This window comes from Bipolaris victoriae (assembly GCF_000527765.1).
Source record: "Bipolaris victoriae FI3 unplaced genomic scaffold scaffold_79, whole genome shotgun sequence".
Classification (NCBI taxonomy): Eukaryota; Fungi; Ascomycota; class Dothideomycetes; order Pleosporales; family Pleosporaceae; genus Bipolaris; species Bipolaris victoriae.
This window is the reverse complement of record NW_014575313.1, coordinates 1-14,740: the sequence shown is the minus strand read 5'-3', so window position 1 is coordinate 14,740 and position 14,740 is coordinate 1. Positions and strand designations below refer to the sequence as shown.

At 51.9% G+C, this 14,740-nt stretch overlaps 3 protein-coding genes across 3 annotated transcripts; all 3 read right to left on the bottom strand.

Moving 5' to 3' along the window:
• Positions 1 to 1,933: 1,933 nt before the first annotated feature.
• COCVIDRAFT_106518 (hypothetical protein) lies at positions 1,934 to 3,179 on the bottom strand (the record flags this gene model as incomplete). Its single annotated transcript, XM_014698350.1, has 3 exons — positions 1,934 to 2,054; positions 2,109 to 2,800; positions 2,901 to 3,179. 3 exons carry the CDS (start codon positions 3,177 to 3,179, stop codon positions 1,934 to 1,936), a joined length of 1,092 nt encoding a protein of 363 aa, XP_014553836.1.
• Positions 3,180 to 5,901: 2,722 nt separating this feature from the next.
• COCVIDRAFT_40159 (hypothetical protein) lies at positions 5,902 to 8,739 on the bottom strand (the record flags this gene model as incomplete). The annotated part of the gene is made up of 2 exons (XM_014698349.1): positions 5,902 to 8,216; positions 8,271 to 8,739. 2 exons carry the CDS (start codon positions 8,737 to 8,739, stop codon positions 5,902 to 5,904), a joined length of 2,784 nt encoding a protein of 927 aa, XP_014553835.1.
• Positions 8,740 to 10,406: 1,667 nt separating this feature from the next.
• Positions 10,407 to 14,004, bottom strand: COCVIDRAFT_28984 (hypothetical protein; the record flags this gene model as incomplete). The annotated part of the gene is made up of 4 exons (XM_014698348.1): positions 10,407 to 12,748; positions 12,803 to 12,819; positions 12,879 to 12,969; positions 13,026 to 14,004. The coding sequence occupies 4 exons, from the start codon at positions 14,002 to 14,004 to the stop codon at positions 10,407 to 10,409; spliced, it is 3,429 nt and encodes a 1,142-aa protein (XP_014553834.1).
• Positions 14,005 to 14,740: the final 736 nt, after the last annotated feature.

The following is a 14,740-nucleotide window of genomic DNA, read 5'->3' as shown; positions in this document are numbered from 1 at the left end:
ATTTAGGAGTGACAATTGCTACAAGAAGACTACATGATGTGTCTACACGATTTTGTTACTTGCGATCATACCATATATTTGTTGTTAGAATATGTGGAGTAGTAGTCAAGCTTGATTGTGCAACTTTGAGGACAAAAGAGATGAATTGTATGTCGAGCTCCAACAGCGCTCGAATGCAGTTTTGATCAACTTATTCGGAAATAAAATATGACTGACTGACTTGACTTTTTTTTTCTCTGTTTGCTGTATAGCAGGCCAGACCCTAATCTGCCAAAATCGGGTATCAAAAAAAATGACTTTGCAATCAAATTGAAAAAATCAGGTGAGGGTCTGCAAGATCCTGCTTTGAACCCTCAGGAATGGTTTGGTAATACTACCAAAAATATACACCTCTCAATGGATATATGCCCATTAGGCACACCTCCGTCGGGTACGACAACCACGATACGGTTGCAACGAAGGCAGCAGAATAAAATATACTGAAACCTCCTTTGTATCTCCTGTCCATGTCGCAGACACTTGGTAGGTCGAGCTTGACCCGTATTCAGGCTCCTTCACGTCGACGTCCGGATTCGAGCTTACTGAGCCCCATGACTAGATAAGCTTGACCACGACAGGATATAAAGTATCGTGACTGGTTATACTGAGCATGTTCGGTCCATGCATGTTTCCATTCGGCCTTCAGAGTCATGTTGATTATTAACACGGTTTTTTTCTGACATACGATGCAGTAGACAGCACAGGTAGTAGAAATAGTACAGCTACCCACTGTAGTCAGCTTGTTTCAATGAACCACTGATAGATATATGTTATTTCAATACGAATCTCACCAAGTGAGCATAAGTAGTTAGTACAAGCTAACTAACTTGAGTTCACGTGATTGACTACAACTGTTCCCTGCATTCACGAATCATGATCTGCACTTGGCAACAGAATAGGCAGTATTTGCACAAAGTGTCGATTGCAGTGGATCCATGCACACGTCCCCCTACTTGCAATCCTACCGTATATTATCCGACACTAGAATACGCACTGCCTACAACCAAACCCAACCATCTCAACCCACCTTGAATAAATACACCTATTTACCAGCTCATGAAATCCCCATATCCCTTCACCGTTTTTACCAACCAACTCGGTTAAACAGCACGAATGTAGTTAGCAAAAAGAAAAAGAAAAACACATACAGCTGACCACGTAACACGTCCATACACCGCTGGCCAACAACCTCATCAACAACCTTAAAAAAACCCCCGCCAGGTCGGCGAGGTCAAGAGACTAAAGAAAAAGAGATGACAAAGATGGGGCTACGTACATCCCTGTTACATGTACATGATGCATCTGGGGAAAACAGAGAGAGATTAAGAGATTAAGAGACTAATAGACTAATAAGAGAGAGAGAGAGAGAGAGAGAGACAAGAAAAAAAAGAGTGGCTGAATGAGTTAGGGCGGAGAAGGAAGGGGGGGCCCAGACCATGAGTGGCAGTTTGTTGTTGTTTAGTGGGATGCCTGACTGAAAGGGTTCGAGTGCCGAGACAAGTTTGGGGCTGGCGGTAAAGCTGAACTAGCTTACTTGCTTAGGGGGGCTTGGGACGGAGAATTTCGGGATCTGGGGCTGAAGAGATGCAGCGTGTAGGATGTTCCAGAAGGCGAGGGGCGGATGGGTCAGTGCGGTTAGATGCATGTTTGAATATACGGATTCGTGTCACTGACAAGGGCATGGGTTTAGGGAAATGAAACTTGTGGCTGTCATGGTACGTAGTGTCAGATAGGGTGATGATGTCAAGTCAAAGCTTAAAGGTGATTGTCAAACGGTCGATGATATGTATGTTGAGAAGAGGAAAAAAATGCAAAGGATTGGAATTGGTCAAGGTAGCTGCAGAAACAAAACGAGCAAATAGGCGTCATGGTCAGCATGGGAAATGACAGAAAATCAAGTAGCTTCTGCGGCTGAAGAGGGCCCCTCATCATCCACGCCCATGGCTCTGAGCTTGGCTTCGACAGCTGCAACCACCTGGGCGTCGAACTGATCAGACTTGTTTGGTTTCTTGACACTGCTTCGTGTTAGCAAACGATGATGGTGTTGAAGAGGTAATAGGGATACATACGGGGACCTGGTACACTGATCGCACCGTTCGTGTCCGCAACCTGGACACTGAGGCTGGTGATTTTGGAAGAGGCTGTTGCACTTTTCACACTGCCAGCGAACCCTGGTTCTTGGTTTCCGCCAAGTGCGCCTAAACGTCTCGAGTTGCCTGTCGACCTCTGTTTCGCTGTCTGCTTCGGCGTCGCCGGGGTATCCGGCAGGCCATTTGGTGAGCTTTGAGGGCTCGCGGGGGCATTTTGTGCATCTGGCGTGGTGGCAATTTTGGCAGATGACGGCTTGGGCGGGGACGAAGACAGTGGCGCACTTGTGGCAGGTGCGCCTGATGCGCTGCTTGGTGGGCTGGTAGACAAGTTCGTCTCCAGCGCGGGTGCGGATGGTGAGCATGCGCTTTCTCTTTGGCTGGTCGGGGGCATCCTTTTCGGCCTGCTTCTCCTCGGGCGTCTTCTTCTTGGGGAAGCGAGGGCACTTCTTGCAGCGCCTGTGCTCGCACTGGACACAGGTCCTGTCGGCGCCATAGAGGGTGCCGCAGCGGTGGCAGGTGCGGTGGACACGCATGCGAATGGGCTTCTCGACACGCTGCAGGGGGGGCATGGGGCCCGGGGCGGCGATCCACTCATGCGACTCAAGAGTGAGGCCATACTTTGCAAAGAGAGCGCGGGCACGCTCCTGCTGCATGGCGTTGCGGTCCAAGGACTTTGTAGCGGGAGCGGGGCTGTCATGTTGTTAGTGGTGTTGGTGTTGGCGTCTACTGGAAGACTCACGTGGTGGTGTCTTTTGCGGCTTCATTGTCGACGGACGGGATTTCTTGTTGTTGGGGTTGAGGAGGTGGTGATGCGGGGGAGGGTTGCTGGTCCTGCAGTTTTTGCTGTTGTTGTGGCTGAGGTGGTGGTGGTGGTGGTGGTTGTTGTTGAGGTGCAGCGGCAGAAGAAGAGGAAGGAGCGTCCGGGGCTGTGGCAGGCGGTTGCGACTTGGAGGAGCGGTCCCTCTTGAAGACGGTGCTCATTCTCTTTACATATTTGCCCAGGCCCGTCTTGGCCTTGTCCTGGGCCGGCGGGTTGGGCGGCGTCGACATGGCTGGTGGTGGTGACAGTGACGGTGACAGTGAGGGCGATGTCTGTTGGCGGCGGCGGCGGTGGTGGTGGTGGTGGTGTGCAGTGTAGCAGCAGCAGCAGCAGTAAGAAAGTGTGGAGGGTGCAAGGCCGAGGTCGTGTCCAAATCCCTGGAGTCTGGCCACTGGGTCAAACTGGTCGGGAGGGACACCGAAGGCTTGGTAGGCGAACCCCACTGGCGCCCGCAGCCAATACACACGCACAAGACACTATTCGTTGCTGGCACTGGCACTGGCACCGGCACCGGCACCACTTTTGCTGGCGAGACGGGCGGATGGGTCGGTGGCTTGCGATGGCGGCAGTGTCCAAGTCGAGGCAGTTGGAATGGATGCGCCTCGTCGTGTATGTATATGTAGTAAGTATGCCCCCGTGCATCACAATCAGGCCATGGCAGGCAAGCGATGGTGTCTCCCGGCGTGCTGGGATCGACCCCGAACTACTCGCAAGCGGCCCGTTGGTGGCCAAGGCACAGCTCCCTGGCTCGGCTGACTGCGGCGACGGGCTTTTTTCCCTATCACCATGTCCATATCCACCTCGACACCAGCGCCAAAACGAGACGCTTGCCCGTGGGGACGCACATGTCATACAGTATACCGTAGCATTGCCATATATCCTGCCCATGTACATATCCTACATACCCACTCGTCGACACATATTGCCTCCGCTGCACCGTCACATCGCTGGCCCGCCTGCCCGCTGCACACTCTCAGACCCCCAGCGCCAGGCCATCCAAGGCCAATAACGGCTCTACACATACGTAACTAGATACCCATCCCCATCTCTAAACCACCGACAGAATCGCCGTCAGCCTGCTGGCTTGGGTCGCTACGGCTGCACGGCTCCCTGTGAGCTGGGTCGCGGGCTGGTGCAATGCCTCATCACCGCTGCTTCCGCCCACCTGGACTCGTCGCGCCCGCCCGGCCCTTCTTTTCGCCTCACACCCACCACCTTTCGATCCCAATACCCCAGCATTCCGTCCACGCTAACACCACGACTCCATGTAACACATCGATGCCACTCTTTTTCTTTCCCCTTTGCCTATGCCTATTACACTACTACTACTACACGCATTTACATTCACATTCACATGTCTTTCTCTCTCTCTCTCTCTCTCTCTCTCACACACACACACACACACACATCCACCCTAACCTAACTCATGCCCAGCCCAATATCCACTCTCAACTAGTCCCACTCCTGCACTGCTTCAATTCACCCCATCAGCACTAAACCCACGCAGCCCGCCATATACAGCAGTCATCACCACCATCAAATGTCACCATCATCTTTTTCGTCATCTCCGTCTCCATGCCTTGCATCCCATGCCCTCATCCTCCCTCGTAGCTTCAAAAAACCACAATACAAACTTTCATGCCGCCCACTACAGCATATACCTGCCGAATCAGATGTCTCGCTTAACACCCCCTCGCAACCCGCGCCCGTTTGCTAGTGCCCAAAACGTACCACTATTGCGGCATGCTCAATACTCTGCCACCCCCCCAATCCCTGCTCCCCTTCAAACACGGCCCATATCTCTCCGACCCTCTTTCCCATTTCCTCTTCAGTCCAACCACTCTTTATCCCTTCATCACACACCTTGGGGCCAACGCAAAGGCATAATAAAACAAATACTAACAAATAAGCCTTGCTTACCTCCCAGTACTGCGCATCTGACGAGATGCAGGGTCAGGGAAATAATAAAAGAAAAACGGTATCCCGGTGCAACGGTCCGACTCCCTCGTCTCCAACTTCCTTGTTGTCATCTTTCTTTTTCTCCCCATACGCATCATCATCACATCTCTTCCTAACACATACTTGCCTCATACATGTTTAATGCAAAACACCCCCCACCCACCAACCCCCCCCCTTAGTTGGGCATCATTTCTTATCTAGTGTTTTTTTAATAATTTTTTTTCTGCTCGAGCCGAATTTCTCAAATCGGGCACCAACCTAAAACCAGGGAAAGAAGAGAGGAACACAACGGCAAAAAGGCTAGAACGTCCACACACTAGCCCCGTATGTGTGTGCGCGCATCCCATAGTAGGTAGCGCCCGCGCCCGCACCCGCGCACACACTCTCTTTGTCTCTTGCTCTCGCTCGCCTCGCCTCGCCTCGCGATTCCCCCCCCCCCCATTGGTGTTTGACTCGATGCTCGAGTTTTGCCACTCAGGTGTGGAGCTGCTCCCCCTTGTGCTTGTATAATACAGGCTTTCATGTTATACGGTTGCGTTCGGCATCCCCCAAACAGGATACCATTTCGGCGCCGAAGGGGGACACGTTAGTTATATTTCTGCTGTCCGTATCTTTTTTGATAGCTAGTAGTGAAAAAGTAGAGAGCGAGAGATTGGGATCGACTATACTTTTGTCTCTCTCTAGATGCTGATACGAAGAGAAGAGAGATTTGACAGTTGACACTCCCTAGACATGTGCACGGTAAATACTTGATAGACAGGAGAGTCTCTTATGTATAAACTAACAATGCAACGCTAAATAACAAACATACTAACTACAATGACCCATCGCACCGCCATACTAACGCCCCTTCCCTAACCAACCAGATAAACAAACAGACAAACAACTAACCAACCACTTCCATCCCTTCCCCGCAAATGCCTTTCTTGCATTCTAATGCAACAACTCTTTACTTATATCTCCCCCCCAATACTATACTGTACTTACATCAACTTACAACCTACTCTCCCATCCCCTCGCGCCCTCACCCTCCCATCTCTCAGGCCAAACCTTACCCAGCGCCTCCCAGATATGTCCCACAAACTCAATCTTGAGTCCGCGGACAACCTCCTCAGGCAACTCACTAGCATCCTTTCGATTGCCCTCTGGCAGCAGCACTCGCTCCACGCCTGCGCCCAAAGCCCCAATCAGCTTCTCCTTGATGCCTCCCACAGGGAGAACCCGGCCGCGCAGCGATATCTCACCAGTCATGGCCAGCGTCGGTGGAACAGGCTGATTGCTAAAGAGCGAAATAAGACCAATGGTATGTGCCAGGCCGGCAGACGGGCCGTCTTTGGGAATCGCTCCGCTGGGACAATGCACGTGGATGCTGCGGTTCTTCATAATGTCCTCGTCGTGCGTCGTGCTGAGCCCCAGGTCGAATGCGTGCGCCTTGACCCACGTCAGAGCAACTTCTACACTCTCCTTGAGCACGTCACCCAGCTTGCCCGTCAGCTGCACGCGTCCTTGGCCTGGCATGTCTGCAATCTCGATGAACAAGATGGATCCTTGGCCGCCCGTTGAGTAGGCTACCAAGCCTGTGATTACACCCGGTCGCGCAGACTGCTCAGTTACTTCTTGGGCAAACTTTTCAATTCCCAGTGTTGCTTCGACATCTTCTACAGTCACCACCGGAGAGTAGGCCGCTACCGTGTTTGTGTCCTTGGCTGTCGCATACTCGACTGCCTTGGCCCGGCAGACGGACCCAATCTCCCGCTCCAGATTCCGCACCCCAGACTCACGAGTGTACGATGTGATGATCTTGTCAAGCACCTCGGTCGGAATCTGAACGTGCTCCGTCTGCAGTCCATTCGATGTAATCTGCTTTGGAATCAAATGTCTCGAGGCAATGTGTCGCTTCTCAAGCGTCGTGTACCCCGACAGCTGGATAGTCTCCATGCGGTCCAAAAGCGGAGGTGGAATTGTATCCAGCGAATTGGCCGTGGCAATGAAGAGAACCTTGGACAGATCAATAGGGATATTCACGTAGTGATCCGTGAATGTGTGGTTCTGCTCCGGGTCCAGCACCTCGAGCATCGCTGCGCCAGGATCGCCGTTGTGATTTGACATGCCAAGCTTGTCAATCTCATCCAGCAGGAAGACGGGATTTGCCACTCCCACCTTCTTCAGTCCATTGACAATAAGCCCGGGCATGGCTGCGACATATGTCCGGCGATGGCCTCGGATCTCGGCCTCGTCACGAACACCACCGAGCGAAATGCGGTGGAATTTGCGACCGAGTGCAGTAGCAACCGATTTGGCTAGTGATGTCTTTCCTACACCAGGCGGGCCGACCAGAAGCATAATGGGCGATTTGTCAACCATGCGCTTCTTCTCCAAGAGCCGCACTTCGGTCTCCGACGGCTCCTTCGCTCTAGTTGCTGGTTGCTTGGCCTCGCCCTCGCCCTCGCCGTCCGCATTAGGGGCTTCGGTCAAGGACCGGATTTGATCGTCAATGCTCTTATTTGCCTGCTCCTTCAACTTGAGCACGGCAAGATACTCGAGTAGTCTCTTCTTGATCTTCTCCAGGCCGTAGTGGTCGTTGTCAAGCTGCTTCTTTGCTCGGACCAGCGTGTTGGAATCCAGCTGATCAACCGTCATCTTGCTCCATGGAATCTCTGCAAGGTTCTCGAGATAGTTCCGGCACACCTGATACTCTGCCTGCGCTGGATTCATCTTCTGTAATCTTGCCAACTCGCGCTGTGCCACTTTGTTGGCCTCTGCTGATAGCTTCGCGTCCTCGAGTCTCTTCTTCAGCTCATCAATCTCGTTCGGCTCATCTTCACCCGCCTGCTGTTGTCCTCCTCCAGGAAACCCGGCAGGGAAGCCAGGAGGCATACCGCCCATCTTGGTCCGCCTCTTGAGAGCTTCTTGTTGTAGCTTTCGTAGTGTGTCCATGTCCAACGTGCCGTTGGATGATTGTGTAGTCGCAACTGTCATGCGCGTGTTGCCTTGGATGTTGCTGATCTGCCGTTGCAGAATCTCAATGACCCGGTCAACCCTCTCCTTGACATCCACAGATGCCAGTACGCGCAACGTCTCTTCGTGTGTGGTATCCACCACATTGGCCATGAAGTCGGCGAGCAGGCCAGCGTCCGATAAGTCCTTTCGTGTGATGAACATTTCCAGTCTCCGTGCGACAATAGGCGAAAGCGTAACTTGTGGTGTGCGTGGTAGTATAGCGGATAGTCGGACTAGGGCGAGTAGCTCGCGTGACAACTGCTTGAGGAGGTTGAACTGGTTCAGGAGGTCTGCACTCGCAATGTCGACTGAGGGTTGTTAGCTTGCCATATACACATGGGTAGAGACAGGTGTAGACATACTGTATTCCTCAACAGCCGCCAACTCTCCCTCAAAGTACGGCCTCTCTTGCACAACATCAACAACCTGGACTCGCTCGAGCCCCTCGACAATCAAGCTCAAATCACCCTGCTTACGGCCCTGCACTCCGCTGACTTTTGCCACGCAAGCATACCCAAAGATATCCTTCTTCGTCGCCAGTATGGGATCGCTCTCGTAATGCGTCTTGTCGTGCTGATGTCCATCCTCAATCAACAAGTTGCCATCCGGGCCCAGTGTATTCGACTTGAGCGGCACACACGCGACCGTGATGGCGGCATCCGGCTTAGCCGTCGGACTGATACTGTATATCTTTGCGAGAATAGCAGCGACATCGGAACGATTGGTGATCGGTATCTTGAGCGTTGTACCGGGCAGCACGGCGAGGGGTGGCGCAAGCGGGATGAGTGGGAGCACCGTCGTGCTCGTCTTGGACGAGCCCTTGCCCATCATGACGTTTGCTCAATAAGAAAAACAATGACGGGAAAACTGAAATCAGGGAATTCCCAACGATGAGGAGTGTAGGAAAAGTGCCCAAAACCGACAATAGCCAGTTCGTTTGGGGTTCGCGTCGGTGACGTGCGGAGTTGCTACCGCTGGGATCAGTGGCGGGAGGGTGCGGACTCTCTTTCTTCCCCCCCTTAAGAAACGGGATCCAAGGAGAGCAGCAACCGAACCCCAGAGCTGAACGGTACAGCGATACAGAAAAGGCTGAAGGGTGCGCGCGCGTGTGTGTGCGAAATGTATAGTAAACAAGAAACAAAAAAGCAATTCTGGTTGACACCTAATGTGTGCCCTGCTAACGATAAAGTAACTCGTCCTCACATAAATAAAAGACGGACACGATGGGGATGATGCTGTGTGCTTCCAGAAGATACTGTCTCCTCTCTCTCTCTCTGTGTGATGATCCTGCCGCCGCCGCTCTGCGCATCTCGTCGCGGCATCATCACGGACCCTCTCTCTCCCTCTCTTCCTCCCTCGTTCCCTCGCTCCCCAGTGCCAGGCCGAGGTTAAACGTGCCGACGAACGAATCACGTCCGGCGCGTCGTTGCCCAGACCGTCGCAATCTGATAAGATGACCTCCGCACTTCCCGCACCCTCCGTCCCGCACTTTGGGTTCCCCCTCCCCCTCCCGTTGCCTTGCAGCATCCAAACACGTGAACGTTTGTTCGTATAACTACACGCATACGTATGCATCTTTGTATTATGGGGAGGGCTCCGTGATCGGATGCAGAGATCCGTGCTTCTTTTGGTCTTTCCCTTGCTTCATGGATTGGCAAACCCAAAGGGGATATTCTGTACGCTGTGTGGCACGGCGTTCCGCCACTTGTAATCACTCATGCACATGACTACATATACGGACTCACTCCTAGGATAACAAACCTCTCTATTCTATATTTCTGTTTAAGGATTCACATGTGTCCAATCCCCCTCGAGGTATTTCTAACCTACCTGCATAACCAATGCCACCCCCCCCCCCTTCAACCCCGCTGCAAAACGCATTCAAAGAACCCGTCTAGTCATTGATTCCTTGCCCCCATACATTCCGTTTCCTAACCCACCATGAGAAGTTGGATACATCAAAAACAATCAAGTGATGCACACTTGTCACTAATACACTCACTTGCACAATCGGCTTCCGGTCCTGATTACAGCACGCTGCAAGGCTGGGATAAAAGCTTTGCCCAAAGCGCTCTAAGCCTCAGCCACGAAGAAATCTCTCCAAATCTTTATAGTGTTGCACGTGACACCAACCATTCTCACTGTCCTGCTTTCTTCAAAAAGAACTTGAAGCATTGTCAGATGTGCGCAACAACGCCTTTAAGAGGACTGAAATCCATTAATTTGCTCGGCCATATTGGGCGGCTGATATCAAAGCCCCAAGTATCGCTACTCTAGGCTACTTTATGATCTCGTGGTACTATCGAATCCAACGCATACAAAGCAATAGGCGCAATGTGCATGTACATGAAGAGGATTCTGATTCATTAACAATAACTAGTGTTTGTAGATATCAAATATTATATTATACAACTATTAGCTTGATAACAATGCGTGCGACATATGGATGATTCATTTACATATATTATCCTGTACAACTAGAAACAACAAAGCTACTTCTATGTTCTTAATGCACCCTTGTCTAGCAGCAGCATCGCGATCTCTTTGTGACCATTAGCTGAAGCTACTTGGAGTGCGTTGCCGTAATATCCACTTTGGGCGTTAACGTCGGCGCCCTTGTCTAGCAGCAGCATCGCGATCTCTTTGTGACCAACAGCTGAAGCTGCTTGGAGTGCGTTGCCGTAATATCCACTCTGGGCGTTGACGTCGGCGCCCTTGTCTACCAGCATTTCAATCATCTCGTAATGCCCTTGCTCCGCTGCTATAATTAGTGGGGTCGTGCCGTGGTCATCCTTGCTGTTGACCATGGCAGAGTCTGCAGCGAGCAACAGCCTCGCCGACGTCCCACAGCCATTCTTGGAAGCCCACCATAGCACCGTCCTATTCCTCGAATCTTTCGAACCAATCCTAAATCTCCCTGATTTGATCAAAAGAGCAAGAACCTCGTCATGCCCAAGCTCTGCTGCATTTAAGAGGAAATTGTTTGCCTTCGAGTATACAAAGTCACGTCTTGCGGCGCGCTGAGCCAACTTGCGCTGAGACTGCTGTTCTCCCACTACTGTTCCGAAGCTGCAGTCAGCTTGTTGCAACTCAGTAGACTTCAGAAACGCTTCAAGAGTCTTTTCACTGTTCATAGCAGCTGCGGCGAAAAGAGGGCAGCCGTAGCGCTCCACCTCGACGTCCATACAGCGGCTGGCTGAATCGAGAACTCTAATAAGATTTGCCATGTCAAGCTCGGCCAACAAATACAGCAGACTGACGCGTTCCGTGTGTCTCCGCACCTGATGCTTTTCAAGTAAGTTGTCGAGCTTGACCCACCGAGAAAGCGGGAAGCTGTCAAGGAATCTGTCAAGGAATTTCGCCTGAGAGATGCCTCCGACTTCTGCTGCGTCCGCATGATACAGCACATTGCGGACGGCATACTCTAGAAAGGGAAATGTTTGGGTTGCTAATTTGCGCAGGTCGGCTGCCTGTTGCGAGGAGGCTTTCGGAAGCTCGTCGGGAATCTGCAAGGGTGTAGCAACGTCGATGCTAATATAGTCAAGGCAGTACTGCTTTAGTCGTTCGTGACTTTGACCTTGAAAGTTGTTACCGTACTCTGGCCAGATCTTGCTGAGACCGTCCTCTTTAAGTAAAAAGTCCCTTACTGATTCATGGATGAACTGAACCCTCGGCTCCTTAGAAATGGTAGCCTCAGCGAGACCTTTAGAAGAGTTAAGGAGGAACCGCTTAACATCATCTTTTGTAGTCTCCTCAGCGTCCCATTCTAAGATAGCGTCAGGATCGATACTTAGAAGAAGAGCGTGATAAAGCTGCTCCGGACTGAGCGGCTGCTTCGCAAAGAGCACCCACTGGATGCACAGCACCAGTCTATCCTTGTTGTGCTCGTCTCGTGTCAGGATGTCACGGAACAGTTTGTGCAGGTCTCCAGGGATTGCCTTCAACTTCTTTCGAAGTGCATATACCTGCCCATCGTCGAACTCTTTGTTTAAGATACCCACAACGAGAACAACCCACATAAAAATCCCCGACGCCTTCTGCTGAAGCTCGGCTCGGACCTGCTGTGCAGTCTTACTTTTACCAATCCTTAACTCAGTCTCAATATAGTGAGTAATGTCTTGCGAGTGTCCCTCGTGCCCCTCTAGTACTAGCTCTAGCCCGTTCTCGATTGTGATGTGCGGGTAGTGCCTGCTCGAGAAGCATACCTGGAAGCGGATATGGTTTGATACGGCTAGATTGCTGATATGCTTGAAGAATTGGATCATATCCCGAACCTGCTCCTCTTCACACTCATCAAGCGCATCAACAAAGCATATGACAGACGAGTCCCCTAAGCTCTGTATCGCTTGCTCCAGCAGTGCTTTTAGTGTCTCGATGTTCCACTGGTAGTCAGCGGTGAACTTTGAGGCTGATAGGCTAAGCGAATCAAAAATATTCTGAAGCGCTGGGAGACGGTCGAGAAGCTGCAGCAACAAAGAACGGTATGTCCCAACTGTCGACTTTTCTATTTCCTCGCCACGCGCATTGAAGAAGAAGGAGAGTATGATGTAGTCCTTCATTGTCTTGCGAGCATTGACCAGCGCATACTTCATCAACGTCGACTTGCCCGTTCCGGCCTTGCCCTTGATCCACAAGAAGCCATGGTGTTCATCTAGCCTGGTTGTATCGAGCCAGTTGAGGTACTGCTCACTCTTCAAGAGCCATCTGCACGTCTTGGCGTGGGCGGTCTTGATAGTCATCTGGCGCGCATCAATCTGCTGAAATCTTAGAGAGTCCAATAGAATCTGCCTTTGTTCATCGTTCATCGGTGTTCGCGAGGGTTCCTGGGAGTGAGTAGGGACTAGCATAGTAAGAATAGGCCGTGTCCGCATTTGGGGGCGATTGAGCAACGTACGTGTGGCATTCCACTGTCTGTGTAGTTTAGTAAAAGTTTATTGAGGGAGTGTCACTTAGGGATATGAAAGACTCACTCTGCAGAACTACTCTCTGAGCCCTTAGAGATGACATTCTTTATGCGCTTACAGGAAGCATGATCAGAAGGTGATGACTGACGGCGATGTTCTATCAACATGTTAATTCAAATACATCCTTAGTAGCAATACGGTAAATGAACTAACTGTTCCCGCCGCTGCTTATAGCATCCTCCGCACGGCGTGTGTTCATCACATCTGCTGCCGGTATTACCGACAACAGTTCCTTCGCATACGCCGCTGCCGTCCCTGCCGCGTGAGCCTGCCATCGCTCATTCTTGTGTGAATCGGCGTAGTCGGATATACCGCGAATGACAAGGCATGGGAAGCTGTTCATCAGCCCCGCCGCCTCCATCTCAAAGCACAATACCCCACCAAGCTCTGCGCTGACCCTGTCTCTCTCGGCGGCATCCTTTATCACCTGATTGCCAGAAGCAATCGTGCCGTAGTGTACTATTACCTCTGTTCCGCTCTCGCGTTCTGGTCGTAGTTGTCGACTCCTAACGCTACACCTGTCGCATGTGGCGCCGTGCTTATGATTATAGGCACCCTTGAATAGGATATCGGGACCTGCCTTGCGGCGCTGGAAGGTAGGGATGCGCTCGAGTGTTGATAGGTGGTCTGACAATGTGCTCTCGTTCATTATTGCATTTGCTCTTACAGTGTTTACAGCGCTGAGCAGTATCCGAGGTGGTGAGTTCAGCGATCCAATCCGCTCAAGTCCGTTTGGCGTTCTTCTCCTAAAGTCGTACTGAACCACTCCACCAAAGGTCCCTTGCGGCTGGCTCACCACCACGTCCCCAAGTCGAATGTCTGCGCTGGCGCTCGGGACGCCTCCGCCAATACCTGCCATCAGCCCAAATCGGATGCCCTTGAATGCTGTCTGCATTTGGGTCGCGACGGTCGCGGCTGGGTTGTTCCCGATGTGGCCTGCTGGAAGGCATACGATCACAACGTTGTGGCCTGCAACTGATCCCATGCAGTACACGTTCTCGTCATTGTCGCCGACATCACAATTAGCGTTGGCGTGCCTTTCGTCGAGCATCGCCTTGGCTGCTGCCAGCTCGACAGGCAGCGCGCACACCCATCCTACGGTGTAGTCTTCGCGGCGTAGTTGGCGTGGCATTTGGAGCGATTATGGAGTCGGGGGAGGGATGAACGTACGCCTGTTGGGAGTCGATTCATGCGGAAAAGAAGGATTGGTCATAGCCTAGCAGCAACAGCAGCGCTTTCGACATCTTTTGTCGCTCAGCCTCAGCCTTGTGGCCTGCCTGCAGCTTGGCGGATCTCTCACCCTGCGATTATCAGAGCAGGCTATGACTTTATTTCGTTCGGTGGAGATCATCTGTAACGTGCAAAAGCACAGCACGTAGCCTCGGCCCTACACAAGAGCGGAGAGTGAAGTAAAGTCATAGTCTGCTGTGACAGGGCAAGCGAAGGAGAGAGCTGTTATCATCCGCTACAGGCGAGTACGTGAAGGGGGCGTTGTCGCCTCACCTGGCGGCGGTCTTGTGCTCAGCCCAATCAACGTGCATATGCGCTAATATTACTACGTATGGCAAAGATCTAGCTTGGCGCAAAATAAATCCCTGCGACATCAAATGTCTGAGCTGCATTCGAACCAGAAGCCGATTATGCAAGCGAGTGTATGCTCTATCGACCAGACCAACTGTATGCAGTAGCGAATCGCTAGCGACTGACTGTATATCGCAACGGACCGAAAATACTGTTGTGTGGATGAGTTTGCGATCTGGACGCGTGAGAGAGATGGCCATCTCGACCCCTGAACGCGACCGCGACCACGAAGCGACATCCCTGCCAACCGAGCTACCAGCACCACTAAAGAGACGCGCAAGGAACAC